This window comes from Pelecanus crispus, chromosome 2 (genome assembly GCF_030463565.1).
Source record: "Pelecanus crispus isolate bPelCri1 chromosome 2, bPelCri1.pri, whole genome shotgun sequence".
NCBI classification, from domain to species: Eukaryota; Metazoa; Chordata; class Aves; order Pelecaniformes; family Pelecanidae; genus Pelecanus; species Pelecanus crispus.
In genome coordinates this window covers 43075984-43099363 of record NC_134644.1, presented here as the reverse complement: position 1 = coordinate 43099363, position 23380 = coordinate 43075984, and the positions used below count along the sequence as shown (strand labels likewise).

At 43.4% G+C, this 23380-nt stretch overlaps 1 protein-coding gene across 1 annotated transcript in view; it reads left to right on the top strand.

The window, feature by feature from the left end:
- The first annotated feature begins 682 nt into the window (after positions 1 to 682).
- ZNF385D (zinc finger protein 385D) overlaps positions 683 to 23380 on the top strand; it is a 454445-nt gene continuing 431747 nt past the window's right edge. The window contains exon 1 of the mRNA XM_075705630.1: positions 683 to 788. Within this exon, the coding sequence (XP_075561745.1) occupies positions 683 to 788 (106 nt within the window). The remainder of the gene's footprint in view (positions 789 to 23380) is intronic.

Sequence of the window (23380 nt, the reverse complement as noted above, 5' to 3'; positions counted from 1 at the left end):
GAGTCCCCGGGACTCTAGCGAGGAAGAGGGTGCTCCGCGGAGGTGAGGGAGGGAGGCAGGCTGGTGTCTCACCACACATGGGCTTGTGGGAAGTGGGAATCTCAGGTTGAGTTACTCATCGTTCTGGAGTCAGGAGTGTGCAGAACCAACGATTTGGATGGCAGGAGGTAACGTACACATGTTTTTCAGCGAAGCTGCTGTAGGAGGACTTGCCGGCGGGCAGGGGGAGGTTTATGCCGAGGACTGGCATTTCCCAAGTGTGGAAGCCTTCTGCTCCCGGGAGCCCACCACCGCCTCCTCCTCCGACGTTCTCCCCCCCCCCCCCCCCCGGCTACGAACAGGGGGCTGCCGCCGCCGCTCTGCTCCCCCGCTCCTCCCCACCCCGCGGCGGCGCACGGACCCGCCCGGGCAGGGGGCCAAGCGCCGTCCCCCGGCGCCCCGCACACCGCCGCGGGGGAGCCAGGCGGGGGGCGCGGGGCGGCGCTGCCCGGGGCTCCGCGCTGCCCGCCCGCCCGTGCTGATTGACACCGGGCCGGGCGGAGGCGGGCCCGCCGGGACCGCGCTGCTCCCGCCCGCCGCCGCCGCCGGGCAGCGCTTCCCGCGCTCCATCGCCGCCCCCGCGCTCTCCCCGCCCGGCGCGGCGCGGCGCGGCGCTGCCCCCGCCCCCGCCCGCGCCCGCGGCATGGCCGGCGCGCTGGGCAGGGGGGCGGCGAGCTGGCGGATGCGGAGCGCGGCGGGCGGCTGTAGGAAGGAGAAGCCGGCGGGCGGCAAGCCCCAGCCGCGGCACGGTAAGGGGGGCGGCCGCGGCGGGGCTCGGCGGGGAGCGCGGCGAGGTGGGACGGGGAGCCCCGGAGGTCCGCGCGGGGCACCCCCGAGGCCAACTTGTCTGTGACTTGTTTTAGCCGCTCGGCTCCTTTGGGGCAGGGGGATCTTCTTTTCCCTTTTCCCCTTCAGCGGGTGCGAAGGGAGGCGAGCTCCCTGCGCCCGAACTCCGCGGAGCTGCGCCCCGTGCCTTTGATTTATCGCGTACCGAGGCTAGGGGAGAGGAATAGCGTTCGCCTGCGTTTTGGCATCCCGCTTTGACAGCGGCTTCTTTGATTGTTGCAGAAAGCGTTTGCAGCCTGGCAAACGCCAGCGAATCTGGGAAGAGTCCTCGAAATCTTTTTTGGCTTGCATCTGTCTGGTCTTAATGCCCGGGCAGCGCTGTTACAAATACTTGCCCTGCGTGCGCTTGTCCCCCCCCTTAACTGGTCGGGGAGATAGATGCTCCCTTCCAGGGCTAACCAGCAGGCAAGCAGTTCATCCAAACCCAGATCCTGACTCGGAGAACATAGAAGGGAGCGGTGTCACACGAACTGTTGAGAACAAGTGTTCAGGTTCGTGACCCGTTGCGTGTGCTGAACGGTGAATGCGGTTACTCAGAGCCAAATCTGTCGTGTACAGTTTCCTTACTGTACCTCTTGGCTGTCGCCGTTGTCTGCTTTGATGAACAAACCCAACTGCTTGTGGAGGTATGGTCGCAGCGTCTGGAAATCTCCCTAGAATTTGTTCTAGCTGTGCGTTCCCCGTGGGTTTTAAACCTGTGATTTGGGTAAATGTGCTTGCAGAAGTCTGTGACCTAACCCCTCAAGGGTAAAGTAACAGTTTAAGTTGTGTTTGAGTTGTGCCTTTGATTTGTGCTTGTTGGTTGTCGGATATGTCGGTCCCCAAAGTAACTTTGTGCCTTTTCCAGAGAAAATAATTTGGCTGAAGGAGTAATTTGTACTCTTCACAAGCATATGGAGCGCTGTAACGCATGCAGTAATCTTGATGACAGAAATGTTGGGATGATGGGGAGCCTGGCATCTTAGGCGACGGCGTTCTGAAGAAGGTGCTTGCCATGAAAGTAATACCATGCAAGTGCAGGTCTGAAATGAAAGAAAACTAGAAGTTGCTTCTCCCACCGTCACCTGGATATTTCTGAGCTAGAGTGATTTTGCAGCCACACCTCCTTTTCTCTTTTGCTTGTTTGTGCCCCTTTCATAAGGCAAAGAGGAAACAGACTAAAAGAGTCTGAGCAAAGGTTTTGTCCGTGGGTATCAAAAAACCTCTAAAATAAATGACTGTGCAAGAAATTAAGTGTTATCCAGTTAGAGAATAAAAGTGTCTGTTTAAAAATAGCTGTAAATATTTATCCTGTTAATTGTGAGTGTAATGCTGGTAGTGGGGAATAACTCGCATGAAAAAGAGAGTTGGTGGGATCCCTTTAAGTTATATACCTGTTATTCATGGGTGTTACACAGTAGCTAGGCATGTAGACCAAAATCCTGGATGTAGTGAAGTGTGTGGGAATTTTGCCGCTGACCTGAGAAGAGCCAGAATTGAACCCACTGCCTGGGTGGTGTAAGGTGTTGGGCCAAACTGAAAAACCTTTGACTGATACAGCTACACAGTTATGGCAGAGGTTATAGTACTGCAGTACGCTGCCGTGATCAAAATATTATCAAAGTAGCTCTACCATAAATTAGTTATTTTAGGGAGATATTTTATAACTTGGTTCCAATTTAGCTTAACAAAAAGGTGTGGTGTGTGTCAGTCTGTTAGAGTTGCTTCTTATAAATGTTTTGTAAAGTATCATGTGACAATTCTCATTTAAATAATTACTGTAACAACATGGAACACTAAATTACACCGCAGCACATATAGTTTGCATCCCAATTAATTTTCAGCTGTGCTTTAAGGATAATCACTCTTTCTGCTGTACTGTCTTTGCAAGGTGCACTGAACTTATTTACCAGGTCATTTACTATCCGTTAACAGCTCCAAATGTAAGGTAAAAACAAAATTAGACGTAATTTGTGTGTGCCCAATATTGATGGTGTGCTACAGGGAGATTTTTGGGGAGAAAAAGAAGTGTGGTATTACTTTAGTATGCTGCTTAAATTTTCAAAGTTACAGAAATACTCTGTTTTCCAAGAATGGACTCTTAAGTAAATTTCGGCTTTTGTAGACTGTATTGACCACTTCATGCAGGAATGGAAAATTTACTGAAAATGTTTAAGCTAAAACATTAGAGTGGTTATAAGAAAGATATATCTAAAAGTGAAATTGTGGTGTGTGAGCTGTCAGCAATTTTTTAACTGGCAAACAGACTTACAGGTTTGACTCATTCATACAGGCATGCATGCAATTATCAAAGTGAAGTGAGAACTATTCACTTTTGGGAGGTATCGAAAATATGAAATACTTTCAATTTTGGGAAGTAATGTTGTTCTTTGCTATTCTCTTTTTGCTGCAAAACCATTTCAGTGGGCCACCAGCCTGTGTTGGTAAAAAGTGGCATAGCTCTATGGATCTCACTGGCAGTGTTACGATTGACACCAGCTGAAGAGCAAGCACAATATTTCTGTGTATGTTTGGATTAAGATATGTTTATTTGGGCATCAATTAAGGGTCTAAACTGGCAGGGTGCATATTGAGTTATGAACACCTGAGCAAACCTGCAATTTAACTGAGTCAAGTTACAAGTATTTGCCAGCTTTGACATTCTTCTCACCTTTTATATGAGTAATTATAGAGACTTTTCTAAACTTTTCAAATATTTTAAAACACAAATATGAAATTTTTGCTATGATCTCATGTGCAGAAGTTCTTGTTTTACACTTTTTGTAGTTTCATACTGTGTAAAGCAATGTAACATAGGACTAGCATTTCCACCCATTGTGGTCTAGACAGTAAACAAAGTCTTTGTCAAGACTCCAGCAAAAAGTTCAAGATCCTGTTAAGATGATGAATGGTAACGGTCTTGTAAAAACCTGTTTTTAAATGATTTAATGTTGGTTTAGCATTGGCACCTTACCTCTAAAATCTCCCAAGAGCTTGAAAACCTAGATGGGTGACTACAGCCAGAATTCTATTACAGGTACTCTCTAAGCAGAAGATGTTAAGGAGTAGCATAATGGAAACCACAGTGTAAATCAAGTAGTATTTTACTGTACTGTTTAAAAAAACTTTGAAATACTTGTATGAAAAAAGTCCCCTCCCTTGAGGAGTAGATATGGAAAGTTTGTGACTAGAAGTTGTGAAACAGAAAGACGTTTTAAGTTACTTGACACCACCAAAAATAACTTCTGTCGAGAAAGCAGTATTTTATATCCCTTTTTAAAGCTATGCGAAAGTTTTGTAGTGAAAAAGTAGTTCTGCATCCTTAGTATTAAAACAATTACCAGCGGAAAATAGCACAAGTAAATAGTGCTGGGAGTACATGTAGGAGGAGTGTGTGTGTACACATAGGCGATACTTTAGACAGAAAATGATTGCTTCTTAATTTATTTGATTTTTTTTTTTAAACTGCTCACAAAATGTGCCAAATTTAGGCTGGGGAGTGGAAGTTCTCTGTGCTTCAGCTAACACAATGAAATCAGTTGATACCATGCCAATATGTTGGATCACGCCCAGGTAGGCTGGATAAATAAATGTGAGCTGTAGCAACACAGACCTCTTTTTCACCTGGACCTGCTGACCAGTTGTAGTCTTCACCTGTCTAGAGGTGTCACAGAACAAGACAAAAGCTGTTGTCTCCATTTCTGTTTGGTGTTTATTCCATCTGAGTGTAACAGAAAGGTTGTAGAGCGGTAAGGATAGAAATGAGCATGTTATTGTTCCAGAGAAGTGGACTCCTCTTAACTGTGTTGAACTGATGGAAGAATGGGGAGAGAGAAAAAAAACCTACAAACCTGTCTGTTGTTTTCCTGTTGTATAAGCTTAGATGTATGCACTTAATGACTTCTGGTTGCTACTGGACCGGACTGGACTAGTTGTACAGTTGATAGTAGGGAAATCAAGTTGTGCTTGAGCTTTCTAGTGTCATATGTTCTCATTTTCACACATTTCTTCTTGAAATATTCAAGAATGTCCTTCAGTATTTTCTGTTGGCTTGTTCCTTTTTTCCTTCTCTGTCTCCTGAGAACTAATGTTCTTGGTCATATTGAAGTAGTCATAACCAAATCTTCTCTTTTGCTGGAGGCGTAGTTCTCTGCGCCTCACTTTTTATGTGTGGCTTATTGTAGTATTTGTAAAAGTAAATGTCTGAAATTTGTGTAGGCGTTTATATATATATATAAATCTGCTTAATCTAAAAGAATAGAAGTTCTCTTCTTGAAGCAAGTCAACCTTTTTTCTGTGATCAGCTGGAATAATCTGCAGGTAGACTTTGAATCTTAAAACATTTTTCTAGCCTATATGTTCAGAAAGTATGAATATTGATGTTATTTCTACTTAGATCTAGTAACACTTTGATGCCTCAGACACTTTTGGGATCTCAGTAGTCAATGAGCATGTGTTTGCCATGTGTAATGCAGACCTTGCTGTGAAGCCATGGCTTTCAAAGCAAATGGATGGGTAAAGGGTTTGACCTGGAGAGCAAGAAGGGTTGGTTTATCAAACATATTTTAACTTGCTTAGCTTTTTCCTTATGTAAGTGGCAGCTGATACCTCTTTACTTATCTTAATCAGACCATATACATAATAGTTACAACTTCTTAAAGAACTCATCTGATTTAGGAGTTAAATTCCATTGTGTGTATGTTTTGGGGTTTTTTTTTTGCTGTTGGTTTGTGTTTGGGTTGTTTGTTTGTTTGTTTGTTTTTCAAATTAGTTCACAGTGGTGCTACTGTAAAAAAGGTAATACTCTTCATGGCTAGAAATGTTCATGATAAAACCAGGAGATACCTGTTACATGGCTGTATGTGCCTTTCCCCTCCTAGTTCACAGAAGAAGTTATTTATGATACTGATAAATACTGATAAAACCTTGCATTACAATTCACACAGTTAGAAGTAAGTAATCAGAGCTACAAATCCATGGATTATCCTAAATTTGAATTTACAATAGAATGACAAACCCACCATCTAGATCTTAGAAGCAGACTCCAAATACAGTTTCATGATATTCATTTAAATCTAATTTTGGCACAGAAATGTAGTTAAGAAACCAAAGACTTCCCCTCCATTCCATAACCAGATTTATTTTTCTGATCTTTTTTTTTTTTAAGATGATTTGGAGAGTTTTAATCAGACAGAGGTCACAAATCACTTTGCTGGGAAATGCAAGGTGTGCTTTAAAAGGGGGAAAAAGAAATCACTTTCTTGATCATTTGGCTCTCAATTTTTAAAATTGTGAAGCTAGGTGAAGTGATTACTCTGACAGAACTATAGAAACTATCTCATTTTAGTACATTCTGAAGTATTTTATATTTTGAGTAACCCTGGCTCAGGGGCATTTTATACTCACATCTGGAAGTTTCCAGTCTTAGTATTTGGTTTAGTGTCTCTGTCTTTGTCTTTCCATTTAGCTTTGCCATGTTATAACAATGAATCATCTTGTCCATTAACTAAAGTTGGAATGTCTGTCTATGCACTGAATTTGTTTCATCATGTCGCCATAATAAGTGATTGGAACCGTGGCAACTCTTGACTGCTTTCCCATATGTATTTGGGCTGGACTTTACCCAGTGCTGTTCTGAGCAGCAGCAGGATAAGCCATCACAAAACCTGGAATATCTTTATCCTCTTATGATTCAACCTCTCTTTCTCATGAAACTGTAGGGTAGCATTTTCATATTCTGTCTCTGTGTATATGAAGTTGGGTAGAGGCTGTAGTATTCCTAATCATACGAACTCATAGCAGAGTTGCAACACTCCTATGTGTGTAACAGTTAAACCAGGAATGTTGTTATTGTAGGTTCACTTTGATATGTTCCGTTTTGTTGATGGATTTTAAATTAGTGCTGATTAAAATATTGAAGCATTACATAAAAAGGGAAACAAAACTATAGTGGCATTCTTTGATTAATAATGTTAACAGAGCAGACAAGTGACACGGTGCAAATGAAGGGGCCACGTGGCAGGGAGGCTGTGCCAGCAGATGCAAATTCACACCTCTTGCCATGTGAGTGGGCTTGCAGATAGCACTCTGTTGGCTATTTAAGCAGAGTGTTTTGCAAATAAATGTCCTTTTATTAAAAAAGTATTACACTGGCTGTACCTTGACTCATTTAATTGCATGTAGCCTTAACTTACTTTGTGATGGTATCATGGAAATTATTTTCTTTATTTTCATGAAAAAAACAAGTTTGTTGCATTTGGAAGGTAAATACTGAAGGATCTGCTTAATAAATAAACTGTTGTGTAAAACATATGTGTTCTTTTTAAGATGGCTTTGTGGTCTTGTCTTGTGCACTGTGATATCTAAGAATATTTTTGTGTGCTCTCTATGACCAATTTTCATTAAGAGTTGTTGATGCCACATTTCTGTAGAAAACATCGGAAAGTAGAAATGAGGAGTAGGAATTAGTGGGTAGAACCTTCTCCTGAAGGCAGATTAAAGTAGAACTGTTAGTTCGTGATAACAAACCCAAGAGCCTGTGGAAAAAAGTGAGAAAAAAGACTTGTTATTGTCAATGACTGCATTGAGCTTTGCTGTACAAACCATTCCAGTATTTTGTTTGATACTTTTCACTCTGAAGCTCTGAAACGACAGAGCTGTCTAAACTGCTGGCATTTGTAGTGAGGGGGAGGAACGGAAGGTTGAGAAGACACTCTTTCTCCAGAAGTTGGATTGAGTAAATTTGCGTAGTATAGCCAGGTGTCCTCACCAGTTTCTTCTTTTTTGGCTGATAGTCACTGTGGTTTCATGTGGGAGGTCATGGTTGCTGCTAGACAAGAAGTGGGTGTGAGTAAAATTTTTTAGGAGGTAGGTGAAAGGAGGTTCTGTAACGAGAAGCTGTATGCAGAAGGATCAAGGCACCCTTGTGGTGCATTCACATCAGCCAGGATCACAAAGCAGATGAGTTGCTGTGTTCTGTGCTGGGCAGAATGTCTCTGGGCTTCTGCATCATTTTTAAATACAAGACATCCTGATAATGACGTCTCAACATCATTAACATATGGCTTATAATGTTCAAGCCTGAGTTAGAGGGGATGGTAATGCAATCTTCAATTTTTATTTAAGCTAGAGGTGTGATTTTTTTGGCTGTCTAGCTATTTGGAATTCCAAGAGATATTCAGATCTGCAAATCCATTTAAAAACTGGAGGAAAGCGTTCTTTAGAATGCAAGAAATGCTTTAGGGAAACATGGTGTTTTCCAGTCTGGATGAGGTTGGACTTCTGCAGATTCTCTACGGCAGGCTGCTCCCGGTCCAGGTATTGATTTCAGTTAACATTGAAGTAGCCTGAGGGATGGTCAGTTGTTTGTATTAATGGTACAGCTGGGTGCAGCCTAAATTGCTTCAAGCCTTTGGCCTACCAAGGCAAGTTCTAACAAAGCAAAAAAGAACTTGCCACTGGTTTTATTCATTGTGCAACAGAGGACATCTTGTTATTTTTTGCTGAGAAGTGGTAACGGTCTGATCAGAATAGGAGCATATTTGGGTTTTTTTTTTTTGTGTGTGTAGCTTTTGTTTTCATAATGTCCAGGCGGGGAAGCTAGTCCTAGCTCAATTACTTTACTTTTTGGGAGAGGGCTATATTACAAATGTAAAGGTGGGAAAAGGATCACCTTGCAGAAACTGTAGTGACTGGAGTGAGAGTCTAATCTTGGAAGGACTTTATCTTGTGGGACATAGCTCTTGCTGTATGCACCGTATCAGTCGGTGAGCTGATTTTCCAGGCTTTTTGAATTCTCCTGTTTTGCCACTTGTTCCAGGGACTGAAGCAGACAAATGATCTCACAGAAATGGTGATTAAGTGACACCTGAGAGTTTTTCGGCGTTCTTAATAGCTTTGAGCAGTTGTTCCATTGCAGGGAGGGTGAATCTGAAGATTCATCCTGGATCACGGCTAGCTTTTTTTCTCTACCTTATTCCTGTAGCACCATGATGCCAATTTGATGGTAGATGGACATTTTTAGCCAATGGCTTTTATATGCTGGGAACTGAAACTCTATTTTACTACTTTCTCAGTGTAAAAAGAAGAAAGTTGCAAAATTCTTTATTGGTATGGTATGACAACAGTATATGACTTTTTTTTTTCCCCAATCGAGTTAAAATATTTAGATCCATTAAGTTCTGATTAGATTAAACATATCTAGTGGAAACCTGAGGAATGCATAATTCAGGTTGGAAGGGTCCTAAGGCAGGTCTCTATTCCAGTCCCCTGCTCTGTGTCAGGTGTGAGAGATCAGATCAGGTTGCTCAGGGCTTTCTTCACTCTAGTCTTGAAAACATCCAAGGAAGGAGAATGCACAAAATCTGGCAACTGGTTACGTTTTCACAAGTTGAAAATCAAAATTGAGCCAGAAAACTTTGGAAAAGTGGGAGTTATAGATAATGGCCCTGTCTTCCTAGAGGTCAAGCCAAGAGCAAGTGGTGCTAAAATGATTCCACTGGTGATCTGAAGTATTGCTTGCAAAACATAGTGCAAACTGCCTCATTTTGGGATGTTCCAGAAAGGATACCATAAGAAGCTAGTAATTTGCTTATATGCATGGCAGTCTGAATAAAAAGAGTGATAACTGTTCCTAGGCTTGCAATCCCTTTTCAGAGTGCACCTAGAAACATAGTAACTTTTCGAGAAATACAGAAGAGTATGCCAGGTATCTGGCCCTGCAACTATCTGTTGCAGAAATCAGAAGTGCAGGTAAGATTTTGTGACAAGAAGGGTCTTGGCAACTTGACTAATTGAAATGTTCCAGTGTAGTTACAGCACAGAGGTCTTTGGCCATTATGGAAAGAGACTGAAAGATAATGCTTCGCTGTTTGTTTGGTGGTTTTTGGTTTTGTTTTGGTTTTTTTTTTTTTTTTTTTTACAGGGCTGAGGGCTTCAATCTTCAGACCGCTCTGTTTTGCTTTGTCTCTTCCTTAAATATGCTGAGCTTGTGTCCCGTATGCATCGGACTTGACTTAGAGGTCCAGACTCAATATGCGTTTCTACCTTTTACTCTCTTCTACAGTAAGACCACCAATATCTGGTACATATCTCTTCAACAGTGTTGAAGGAAGAGAACTAGTGTTGGATCTATTTAAGTGTTGTCTGCCTGCATTCCTGCACCATGCTCTGTAGCAGAGGCCATTTCTCTAGGTTCTGTTAGTAGAAAGCTTGTGTGCCTCTTGGCCCTGGGCTTGCTGGGTAGTTGCCCACAAATCTGTAGAAGTAAATACAAGCTCAGTGTATTCCTATGAATCAGCCACTCCTCTAGTCCGAATCAGATTTATAAAAAGCAAAAAAAACCAAACAAAAAAAACAAACCAAGATTAAAACTGTCCATGAACCAAACATTCTGCATTTCAGTGAACTCTAACTGCACTTTTTGAACTCTGCAGCCAAGAGCAAGGAAGCCATAACCAAATTGCAGCCCTCTAGCTACAGCCCGGATGTTTACTGAACACATTTGTGAACATCAGGAGCCTTTCACAGACTTTCTGGGGTCTGTCTCTGGTGTCTTTGTCAAGTAGTCTGGAACCCTGACGGTCCTGTTGGATCTGGGCTCCCAGCGCTCTCTGGGTCCCAGCTTTGGGGTAGTAGCATGGCTGCCTGCTCTGAGGCTCCATATGCCACCCTGCCAGCAGGGTGGGGAGGTTTCTCTGGGTGTCTCCTACGTCTGGCTTGAGGAATGTGCTGAAGAAGCTGCAGCTCCATTTCATCTTTATGTCCTGGCATTGTCTTGTGTACAAACCTACCAGTGAATTTCACTGTTTTCCAACAATATTGCTGTGTAAGAAATTGTCAGGCAACACAGCCTGGATGCAGTAGTACAACCTTGCTGGCAATGTATTTTCCTGATATAGAAGAGTACTGTTTTTCTTTCCAAGGAAGCACTTTATAATTTCTGGTATTAACAGTCATTGTCTTGCATATCCTAATAAATTCAGCTATTTGGTGTAATTAATTTGTTAACGCTTCTGTAGTCATGTAATAGGATGCATTGGACCATGGGCACTCTCAAGACACTTGTGTTAAAAGATTGTTTAGAGAGTCACTTTCTTTGCTTAATAATATTTTAACAAGATCTTTCATTGAATTCTGTGGCCATTACAGTCTCAGTTTTGAAATTTTTCTCTTGCTTGTGTTGTCCCCAACTGTTGGGTTTTTGTTTTTTTTTTTAATCTGATATTTTGTCTTTGTCCCACTGCTCTTTGCAGGTTTTGCTTTTAACAAGTAGATGGGTAAGCATTTCTATCAGTACAGGTATGATTTGGAAATCTTTTTTCAATGGTTTTTATTGGACCTTACACTCCCAGTAATAATTCAGGTGTCAAAGTTAGGGGCAACACACGGTTTAGAAACTAATTCAGTTACTTTAAGTAATTTATGATTTTCCTAATGTAGGGAAAAATTAAGGACTCTATCTGCTACCAAAGTTGTGAAAATTTGGCAGTGGCTGACTTTGTGATGCAAATGGCAAGACACATTTCTCCTGTTCGTAATCTTTAACATAGTTCTTGAGAATTAGCACTCGTATTTCAACAGTTGTATTTTTAAATGTGTCTATGTGCAAGAAGGTGTGTATGAAACCAATCCGTGTAGCAGAAGGAATTATAATGAACTACTAGCTTTTTCAGGAATCTGTGTTCTCTGGCTATAACTGATTGAGTCTTGAATTTGGGGTAGAGAAATGTGCTGTATGAAGGGTGACATGAAGTACTTTCATTGTCAGAGCAGCACTGCATAGTGCATGTCTGTGTTACCACATTTTGTTGGTTGTATGTTTTTGCTACAGAAGAATATAGCAATCACAGCAGGCACTACTGAGGAGCGTGGCTAGGAACTCAGCTGCCATCTGTGTTAGCGCTGTCTGTTCATGTTGTGTGCTTGTTTCCATATGTATAGTTTAGCACTTAGTCTCTACAACCATTGGAGTAACATATCTGAAAACAGTTGTGATAATGAAAGTCAATGGCAAACAGTCATTTAAGAAGTTAATTTACTTGTTTTCAATATCTGTGCTCTGGTTTTTTTTCCTTCTTTTTCTTTTCTTTTCTTTTTTTTTTTTTTTTTTTTTTTTAAATCTCCTACTACTTTAGACAGATTTCCTGAGATGCTGCTGCTCATTCCAAATTTGAACTCATCACTTTTGGCTTTGTACATCGTAATCACCTCCACAGCAACCACTGTGATGCCATAAACAGAGGGTTTGACTTCAGGTGAAGAATGTAGGCAGTAAAAGCAGAAAAACCCATAAAGGAAAATGTGGGAGGATGGAGAGGACGGGGAAAATGATTATTCTGGCTTCCTGTGTAGTGATTTCCTCCCCGCCGCCCCCACCCCAAACTTTTTTTTTTATCTTTACCGATAGCTGAAAGAAAATAAATTCTTTTAAAATGTCAGAGTGGAACTTCTATTTTAGACAGTGTAATTGAAAAAATGTATAAGCAGTGGAGTTTTATTCTGCATAGGTTTTATTTTTCTCTCTTTCCATTCATTTTTAAAAAAGTCACTTTAGTAAATCCACCATGGGAGGATAGTTTTGCTGCTGTACTTTTCCCAGGATGCAGCAAGAGAAATTGCATTTGCAGTTCACAGAGAATGAAATTAAACTTGCTCTGTCCTGATGATCCACTGCTCCTACACCCAGTGCATTTCTGGGAGAGACTCTTGCATGCTGTAGGAGACAGTGCCCTGAATGTGCTTGCACCTGCTCTTGTGCATGAAGGAATAGGCACGGATTTGGGCCCACATAGCTCTCAAATTAGAATTAGGTACTGTGTGGAGTGCCTGTGTGTCTGCCTCCTCTCTGAGGTGTCGCTCTTGGAAGGGGAGACTTCAGGCATGTCACTTTGCTTATAGAGGTTGAGACTACTTGCTGTTCTGTAATGTATTTATACATGCTCAGAAAGATCATGGTTTTGGAGAGCATCAGGCAATTGAAGGATACCCATTTTCAAGTTGCATCGTCTCATGTTCAAAACATAGTTCGGTGCTAAACTGTAAAATCAGTAAAAAGTAATGGGCAAATGCAAATCACATTGTGGCAACTGAAAGAGCGGACTGTCATCGCAGAGGTGATCACCTCTGGTGCAGGCGTGTTCCACAGCAGAGCGGGGGATCACAGCGTACAGGGGGGTTTCCTGAGCCGCAGAAACCCCAGGGGAGCACAGAGACCCGCCAGGAGCCCACAGCTCTCACAAGAGCAGCTGACAAAGTGTGGGTGGGCCAGGAGTAATGGTGTCCATCCCCTGCTCCCACAAAAGGCATCCCCAGGGAGCCTGAGTGACCAGGACAGGCAAACGCCAGGGCATGATGCGGCACTTCGCATGGAAGGGCGTGCAGGGAGGGACGTTCCACTGGCCGAGTGGGAGATTTGAAGTACACAACCCAGCAACCAGGCACCATTCTGTGACCCTCTGTGCAGGTCAAGGGCACTCATCCTACCTGATCCTCAAGGCAGAATGGTGGGTACTCATCTGAGAGCAAAGGCTGCAGCTCCGGCTGGGGGCTCTGCACCATCTACCCCAATGGTAGCCAATGCCTCCACCCAGATGGAGCTGCTGAAGGGAGAGGCTGCAGTGGAGACCTCAGACTGCAGGAAGTGCCTAGACCTCTCTCCTGGGTCAGGGATAGGCAGCAGACCTGCCTGCAAAAGGTGTGCCGAGGTGGAGGACCTCCTGCAGCAGGTGGCCGAGCAGCTGGAGGCAGTGAGAAGGCTACATAACATCAAGGAGGCTGGGAAGGAGTTAGAGAGCTGGTTCCAAGCACAGTGTGCAGCGGACCCATGGGCAAACAGCTAAAAACTACCCCCCCGGCACACACAGAAGGGAGGGTGGCCAATAATGCAGAAGAATGGATGGTTGCAACAGCAAAGACCAGCCAGAAAAAGAGACTTCCCCCAAAGCTTGAGGTGCCCTTGCAGAACTGCTTCACCGCTCTGCAGACTGAAGTGGAAAGACCCATCACGCCAGGAGAGATACTGGAGCTGAGTAAGGCAGCCTGATCTGCTCCCTCTGTAACAACCAGCGCAACTAAGAAAAGGCGACAGGTGGTAATAGTAGGCGACTGTCTTTTAAGAGGTACAGAGGCACCCATTTGCTGACCATTTGCACTCTAGAGAGGTGTGCTGCTTACCAGGGGCTTGTATCAGGGCTGTCACCGAAACTACCAAGCCTTGTACAGTCCACTGACTATTATCTGCCGCTGTTGTTTCACATGGGAACAAGTGATACAGCCAGAAGCAGTCTGAGGAGTATCAAGAAGGACCGCAGAGCCCTGGGAGTGGCAGTAAGGGACTCTAGAGCGCAGGCAGTTTTTTCATCAATCCTCCCAGTCAAAGGGAAGGGGTTTGAAAGGGCCAGTCGAATATGGCAAATCAACAAAGGGTTACAGGACTGGTGCCACAGCCAGGGGTTTGGCTACTTAGACCATGGGACTCGCTTTGAGAAACCTGGTCTACTGGGAGCTGATGGGGTCCATCCATCAGAGAAGGGGAAGAGCATCTTCAGTCATAGGCTTGCCAAGCTGGTGAAGAGGGCTTTAAACTACAGTTGCCAGGGGAGGGGAACCTCAATTGATCCCACTCCTACCAGTTTGATGCCAGTGCCAGCAACAGATGCCCAGAGCCTGGAGAAGGATCACAGGTCAGCAGGAGAGCACCTGAAGAGCAGCACAAAGGAATTCCAGCCACTCCAGCCAGTAAGTCAACTTCATTGGGGGCCCAACTTAAATGCCTCTGTGCAAATTCACATTGCACAGGGAATAAACAAGAGGACTTAGAGACATGTGCACGCCTGCAGGACTATGATCTTAATGGCATCACAGAGACCTGGTGGGAAGGCTCCTATGACTGGAGTGTTGGAATGGAAGGATGCAGGCTCTTTAGGAAGAACAGGAAGGGGAGATGAGGGGGTGGTGTCACCCTTTATGTCAGTGACCAGCTGGAGTGCATGGAGCTCTGCCTGGGGATGAATGAGGAGCTGACCGAGAGCTTATGGGTTAGGATTAAAGGGAGGGCAGGGACAGGTGACATTATAGTGGGGGTCTGTTACAGACCACCCGACCAGGAAGAGCTAGTGGATGAGGCCCTCTATAGACAGATAGGAGCAGCCTCATGTTCACAAGGTCTGCTTGTCATGAGGGACTTCAGCCACCCCAGCATCTGTTGGAGGGACAATACAGCAGGGCATAAGCAATCCAGGAGATTCCTGGAATGTGTTGATGATAACTCCAAGTGATAGAGGAGCCAACGAGGAGAGGTGCTCTGCTGAACCTTGTTCTCACCACCAAGAAGGGGCTGGTGAGGAATGTGAAGCTCGAGGGCAGCCTTGGCTGCAGTGACCATGAAATGGTGGAGTTCAAGATCCTTAGGGCACTGAGGAGGATGCACAGCAAGCTCATTACCCTGAACTTCAGGAGAGCAGACTTTGGCCTCTTCAGGGATCTGCTTGGTAGAGTACCATGGGATAAAGCCCTGGAGGGAAGAGGGCCCCAGGAAAGCTGGTTAATCTTCAACGATCACCTTCTCCAAGTTCTGGAGTGATGCATCCCAACAAAGAGGAAGTCAGGCAAAAAGACCAGGAGGCCTGCACAGATGAACAAGGAGCTCCTGGACAAACTCAGCCCCAAAAAGGAAGCCTACAAAGGGTGGAAGCAAGGACAGGGAGCCTGGGAGGAATACAGAGAAATTGTCTGAGCAGCCAGGGATCATGTTAGGAACGTTAAAGCCCTGGTAGAATTAAACCTGGCCAGGGATGTGAAGGGCAACAAGGAAAGCTTCCATAGCTATGTCGGTGATGAAAGGAAGACTAGGGAAAATGTGGGCCCTCTCTGGAAGCAAACGGGAAACCTGGTTACCGGGGATATGGAGAAGGCTGAGGTACTCAACGACTTTTTTGCCTCAGTCTTCACCAGCAAGTGCTCAAGCCACACCGTCCAAGTTGCAAAAGGCAAAGGCAGGGACTGTGAGAATGAAGAACCACCCACTGTAGGAGAAGATCAGGTTTGAGACCATCTAAGGAACCTGAAAGTGCACAAGTCCATGGGACCTGATGAGATGCATCTGCAGGTCCTGAGGGAACTGGTGGATGAAGTTGTAAGCCACTACCCATCATATTTGAGAAGTTGTGGCAGTCTGGTGAAGTTCCCACTGACTGGAAAAGGGGAAACATAACCTCTGTTTTTAAAAAGGGAAAAAAAGGAAGACTCAGGGAACTACAGGCCAGGCAGTTGCACCTCTGCGCCCAGCAAGATCATGGAGCAGATCCTCCTGGAAACTATGCTGAGGCACAGACAGCATAAGGAGGTGATTGGTGACAGCTAACATGGCTTCACTAAGGGCAAATTGTGCCTGACAAATCTGGTGGCCTTCTACGACAGGGTTACAGCGTTGTTGGATAAGGGAAGAGCAACCAATGTCATCTACCTGGACTTGTGCAAAGCATTTGACACTGTCCCGCATGACATCCTTGTCTCTAGATTGGAGACATGGATTTGACGGATGGACCACTTGGTGGATAAGGAATTGGCTGGATGGTCGCACTCAAAGAGTTGTGGTCAATGGCTCGATGTCCAGGTGGAGACCAGTGGCAAGTGGCGTTCCTCAGGGATTGGTATTGGGACTGTTGCTGTTTAACATCTTTGTCGGTGACATGGACAGTGGGATTGAATGCACCCTCATCAAGTTTGCTGATGACACCAAGCTGTGTGGTGCAGTCAACACGCTGGAGGGAAGGGATGCCATCCAGAGGGACCTTGACAGGCTTGAGAGGTGGGCTGGTGCGACCTTCATGAAGTTCATCAAGGCCAAGTACAAGGTCCTGCACATGGATCAGGGCAATCCCAAGCACAAATACAGGCTGGGCAGAGAGTGGATTGAGAGCAGCCCTGAGGAGAAGGACTTGGGGGTGTTGGTTGATGAGAAGCTCAATGTGACCCAGCAATGTGCACTAGCAGCCCAGAAAGCCAACCATATCCTGGGCTGCATCAAAAGAAACGTGACTAGCAGGTTGAGGGAGGTGATTCTCCCCCTCTACCCCACTCTCGTGAGACCCCACCTGGAGTACTGTTGTTGTGACCCAAACTGGGCTGCCCAGAGAGGATCGTGGAGGTTCTGTGATTCCCTTGGGCTAAATTAAGGTGAAATGACACTAAATGATCAATTAAACACTTTATTGATGGTAAACACCAACCTGAACTTGGAAAGCATAATGGTAGGCAACCCGAATCAGGAAAGCGCAACAATAGGCAATGTGGGTTCTAATTCAAATACTTGTAAGAGGAAAGGAAAAGGAAGAAAGAGGAGAGAGAGATATATCACCACCACCCTTGGATCCTGTGATGTCGACAGTAAACCTGGCAGTCCTCTAGTGGTGGGCATGCTGCTCTTGGAGTGCAGGGCCTCCAGCTGTGCTGGCAGCAAGTGGAGGAGGCAGGTCTGGAGCAGCAGCATGGAGTCCTCTGGTGGTGGGGGTGCACACGTGGCTCCTTGAAGTTGTGTCTTTTATAGACTAGTCCCCACCTCTAGCCTCACCCCCCTTGAGGCTTGTTCCACAATGTTCTTCATCTTCTGTGCAGGCGCCACTGTGTGTGTGTGGGGTGGTTGCGAGGGGTCTTTCAGCTGGTCCTGAGCCCCTTCCTCAAATGAACTCTGCATGACCTTTGGCCATCAGAAGGCAGAACTGTGCATCCTCTGGCCTCCCGGCTCCTCACCAATCAGCTTCTCACCTGTGGCTCAGTGGTGCTGTGCAGACCCTAATTTATCACTATGGAGACCTTAACTTGTCTCTATACAGACCTTAACTTGCTGCATCACAATGTTTGAGACATTAACTCTTTATGGCTCTCACAACTGTGTTCAGCTGTGGGGCCCCCAATATAAGAAGGACATGGACCTGTTGGAGTGAGTCCAGAGGAGGACCACGAAGATGATCCGAGGGCTGGAGCACCTCTCCTATGAAGACAGGCTGAAAGAGTTGGGGTTGTTCAGCTTGGAGAAGAGAAGGCTCTGGGGAGACCTTATAGCAGCCTTCCAGTACCTGAAGGAGGCCTACAAGAAAGCTGGAGAGGGACTTTTTACAAGGGCATGTAGTGATAGGACAAGGGGTGATGGCTTTAAACTGCAAGAGGGTAGATTTAGATTAGATCTACGGAAGAAGTTCTTCACTATGAAGGTGCTGAGGCCCTGGAACAGGTTCCCCAGAGAAGTTGTGGATGCCCCATCCCTGGAAGTGTTCAAGGCCAGGTTGGATTGGGCTTTGAGCAACCTGGTCTAGTGGAAGGTGTCCCTGCCCATGGCAGGGGGATTGGAACTAGATGATCTTTGAGTTCCCTTCCAACCCAAACCATTCTATGGTTTTATAATTTATTTGTTTAGTTGGGTGGCAGTGGGAAAGGCAACTTAACCCTCCCCGAATCCTTTTTCTTCTTGAGCAATAAAATCTTGCTCTTTAACCCTTCAGCCATCCATCCAACAGAGATGATGTACATAAACCTCTGTTTCTAGGCTTTCGTACCGCTTTTACAGCTGGCCAGTTCTTCCTCTTGGGCTGTGGCTTCTCTAAAGCAGCTTCAGGTAGATAAATGCTCAAATGACCTTCATGCTCATGTAGCACCTTAAGTACATATGTAACAGACCACCCAGCAATAAGTACTTAATTTTCTTACAGAATAGAAATTGAATGCTTATAATGCCTATGGCAAAAAAAATTCACCAATAAGAACAGTGAAAGCCCAAGGATCAGCAAGGATCTCTGTTTAATATAACGCTGATCCTGTGCTCCACAAAGCTTGTTAATGTGGGGAGACTCCCACAATATATATCAAAAAGTTAGCCCTTGCTGTTCAAGAATTCCAGCAGTTTTCATTTACATTTCAAAGCCAGAGAGAGACTGAGAGCACTCGTATCTGTAATTCCAATAGTCCCTCTGTCTGGATGGCTGTTTCTGTAAAACTGACACAGTATGGGCAGTTTTCATCAATTTAATTTGTTCCCTCTTCTCAGATGAGCCTTTAATCTCCTGCTTGCTGATCCCAGGTTTCTAATCAGATTTGACAGTGATAGGATTGCAGTGAATATCTTGATGTGAGAGTCTATAACAAGGTAGAACTGTCGTTTCTCTCCTCTGGTGTGGTAAATCTTTATTTGTGAAGTGTGAATAACCTTAAAGCTTAAAGCTGCTTGGTTTCAGGCTGTTTTCAGGTACATCTGTTTACAAGTAAGGTTTGGGTTTGGGTTTTTCTTTTTCCTCTGGAAAAGGCAAGAAAAAGTCTTATTTGTTGACTTGCTTCTGAATGTTTTGGAGAGCAATTTTATGTCAACTTGATTAATTATTCTGTTTTCCCAGAGGTTGAGAACATGCTGATTTCAAGTAAGACCTGAAATAATAGATATTTGACATGTGCATAATCATTTTGATGCATGAATAAAGGCACTCCTGAATGGCTATAATGCTTTCAATAAAAAATCTTACAGTTAAATGAATGAAAATATGTTTAATAGCTGTATTTAGCAAAAGTCTGTTCATGCTTTTTTTTTTTTTCACTGTTTTGTATACATATGTTAGCTGCATCACTTCTGCATCTCTTTTGCTTCCTGTCAAAATGGAAAAATCTTTTCTCTTTGCTTTTTAAGCCATCCTCTGGATAATCTTAAAGCTCAAGTTTTGCCACAAATTAATATAGTAAGAATAGAATATAGAAGGTGAGGGACATACACAAAGTTAAGCGTAACCTCTGCCTATGGAATAAACCAGTTTTATCCAAACTATAAGATGTTATCACTCTGTTTCCATTTTAATAAAGTTTTTTTTTCTTGGATACTTTTAGCTGGTTGTGCCTCCCCTTTACTTTTTATATTCTTATTTATAATTCTGGCATTATCCCATTGTAGTATGTCTGCCACAAATCTGTTGCCAGTCTTGGGAGGAAAAAAACTCTAAATACACTACCATATTTTCTCTCTTTCTCTCACTCTTCTTTTCACAATACACTGATTTCCATGTCTTTGCTGTTCCAAAAATTCTTCCCCCTTTATTTAGTCTCATAACCTCAGTTAAATCTGAGCCTTACTGTCAAAGGCAAGAATTTAAATGTTGTTTCCCCTCCTGCTTCACCTCTTGCCTTTCCTTTTTAGGATTTGGTGGTCCTTCCACCTTCCTATTCAAATTGCTATCTGGCACACTACAGACTCTTCTATTAGATAAATATATCTGTTGCTAAGATATACCCTTAATGTGATTATCTTAAAGAAGTTTGTGGGGTTTTTCAAATGTGTGAAATTCTTAAGGTTTTCCTTCACTATTGTAATGAGAGTCCAAATTGTCCCAAATTATATAGGTCCACACACCTATGTCATAGCAGTGTACTTTTTATTTATGTTTTCTCTGCTTTCTGTTGGTTTTATGCCAATAGCTCCAGGAGGATCGACTCTTATTCCTCAAACATAGTAAACTTTCTAGGTATAAGTTTACAGATAGAACAGAAGAATTCTTCCAAATAAACCACCCTCCCAGCTATGCACATCAAAAGTAAACTCAAACCACAAGATGTGCAGTCAAGTGCTAGTGATGATTGTCCTCTATGGAAGCTGCTGTTTTCACTGTTGTGGCTGTAGGCAGATGTCTTTTTGTTGTTTTTGAGTATATGTGACTTGCAGAACTCTGAAAATTACTGGTAGAAAGGGAGAATCTGATTTAGGAGGTGCCCACAGACTGCGCGGAGGGAGTGAAGGTCTGCATGACTGCTTGTTACTGGCAAATGGTAAAAACCCTTTTTTTGGTAGGTCAGTATTTCTGATTGTTTCATGCACCTGCCTTTTGGGTTCTCACTGGATATGCTATTACAGAACTTTGAGAGAAATATTGAAAAGTTCCATGCAGTAAATGAGCATTACAATTTCCTTATTAATGCTACTTTTGCCTTTGGCAAGCTTTTCTACTTCAGAGAATGTATTTCTTCTCTTGCATTTAGAATTAATTTTGTATGCCTTGACAGCCAAGTTATTTGAAGTAGGAGTAAAACACCACATATGGCACTCACTGAAGGTGAATACTTCTGAGGACTGAGCTGGTCCTACCAGCATACGATGGTGTCCAGCTGACCATGAGCCAGAAGAGAACCTCCTGGTAGGAGGGAATTGCAATGCGTATGGCCAAAGACAAGGCTGACTTGAAGTTCAACAAATGGGAACGAATTGCAAATAATTCAACATTTATGCAAAAGTGATAACCGTTGTTATCTGTTCCAGCATGTGAGCTGACCTTTAATTAGCTTAGAATTATAAATTTTGCAACTTTGGGTGAAAGATGGTAAAGATTGTGTCAACTGCAAGTGAATTGTCTGAGATTTTTGGAGGGATTATTACTGAAAGCAATACCATTCCTATGAAAACATGAATTCTATATAATATATAATTTATTTATATTTAACATGTTATACCAGTGTATAAATTATATATTAATGTATAAATTATATATTAATGTACAAGAATAGGGTGCCTGTTTTGGAAAAGAATGTGCAAAACTCCATACGATAGAGGACGCAGCATTGCCTGACTCCTTCAACCAGTTATGGGTGGTTTCCTGGCAGTGAGTGAGGAGCTGAATTTAATGACTTGAACATATAGGGACATATAGGCAATCTCTGCACAGTAGCTATTTGCATTTGAGAAATGGGAACAGCCATCCAAGGAATTTAGGAAGGCAAGCTGGTAGGTTTTTGAGTGTGGAGAAAGATGCATGTACTGGGGAAAGGTAGCATCTGGACAAATCTGTATACATACAGCTTGAACGTTGTTGGCATTTTGCAAAATTGCTCATCAATAGCTTCTTGAGTAAACAATTTAATTTTACAAGTGTAGAATATTTTTGAAGGATGAAAGATGGAATAACATAGCAGTGGTAAGGAGGGCAATAGCAAAGAGTATGATTAAGAAGACGACAAAACAGTAGAATTAGGACAGCAAAGCCTCACAGAGAAGGTTTTATTTCCAGATAAAGGGCATTCTACAGCTGAGCTTGCACAAAGTTGAGTATAGTGGATTTAAAAAGAGATGTGAAGATGAAGTATTTAACTGGTTAAAGAAAGCAAAGAGGAGTATGATATACAGTGGTCAGCAATAATGTCAATTCCAGTTCAACAGTTGAAAAGGGTATTTGACAAATGTCCTAATCACAGACAGAATAAAACAGTACAGAGATGCTGTTTTAATTTTCTCTTAATTGAAGCCAGGAAGCAAATGAGAATCCTGAACTGAAAGTCTTCTGGCATCTATGCTCTGCCTGTGGAAACTTACAGTTCTCCAAGTAGAAATACAATAATTTGTGAGATATGTAATTTATACAGTGAAACTGTTGCACGTTTGTGTGTCTGTGGAGTTTCCCTGATTTGTATTTATCTGGAGGAAAACAGCGAGGGCGGCCTTCCCACATAAAGATCAAATCACCAGATGAACTATTAGAATAACTAGATGAGCTACTTGTTTTACTAACATGTATAAGAGGACAGAAAATCTTAGAAGAGCTGCATCTTTCAATAAACCAGTTAACACAGAGGTAATAGTGAATGAATAGTGACTTCCAGTTCTCATCAAAGATCAAGGACATAACCCTTTCAGCCTGGGCTGATCAGTTACTGTGTGTGCAGGTTTTTGTTTTTTTTTTTTCCCTCTTTTTTTTCTCCTGTAAGTCCAGAAATATGATTCCAGTGCACAGAGAGTTGGGCTGCACCTAGAACTTTCTGTTATCTGTCAGAAGATACCACTAAATAAGAACGTCTTTGGAGTTAGCCTGGCATTTGGGATATTTCAGAGGAAATCAAACCAGGCTGTAGGGGAACTCTTAGATGTTGAAATTGTTGCTGGCAATGTTCTTTTTGCAAGGAAAGGAAAAGTCAGGGAAGAGGCAGTAGAGTACTGTGATACTGGGTGGTAGAAACTCTTTGGGGCATGCCAGCCAGTGCTTGTGCCTAAGTCAAAGGATGAAAGGGAAGGTAGCATTTGTGGGAAACTAAAGGAAGATCAAAGGAAATCCTAAGGGTGTCAGTGGTTCTAAAACTTTGTGGAAACGGAGTAATGTTAGCTACACTGTGATACTTCTGGAAATTCCCCAAAACAGGCTCTGGTATAAAGACTGCACACCATGGTGTTTGTTAGCAGACTTTTTAGAGACATAAGCTACAGCACAGTAAAATTGGTGGCAAAGCTACCTAAGAGACCAATGGTCAAGGTTGAAATGGTAGATGCCTGGCTGCCAGTGTGCAACTACTTGCATTGCTCAAAAGCTGGATAATAGTACAGCACAGGAACTGACAGTGGGTTAGAGGAACTGGATCCTTTATTACGTGCAGTAGTCTTTTGCAGTCCATGCCACTACTGTACGTATGGCAACACATGGATGTAATTCCAATCTTTTATGCCTATTCCCGGTCCAAATTTCCTTCTCCAGGCAGTCCCAGGCTCCTTAGTGCTCTCAGTTGCTCC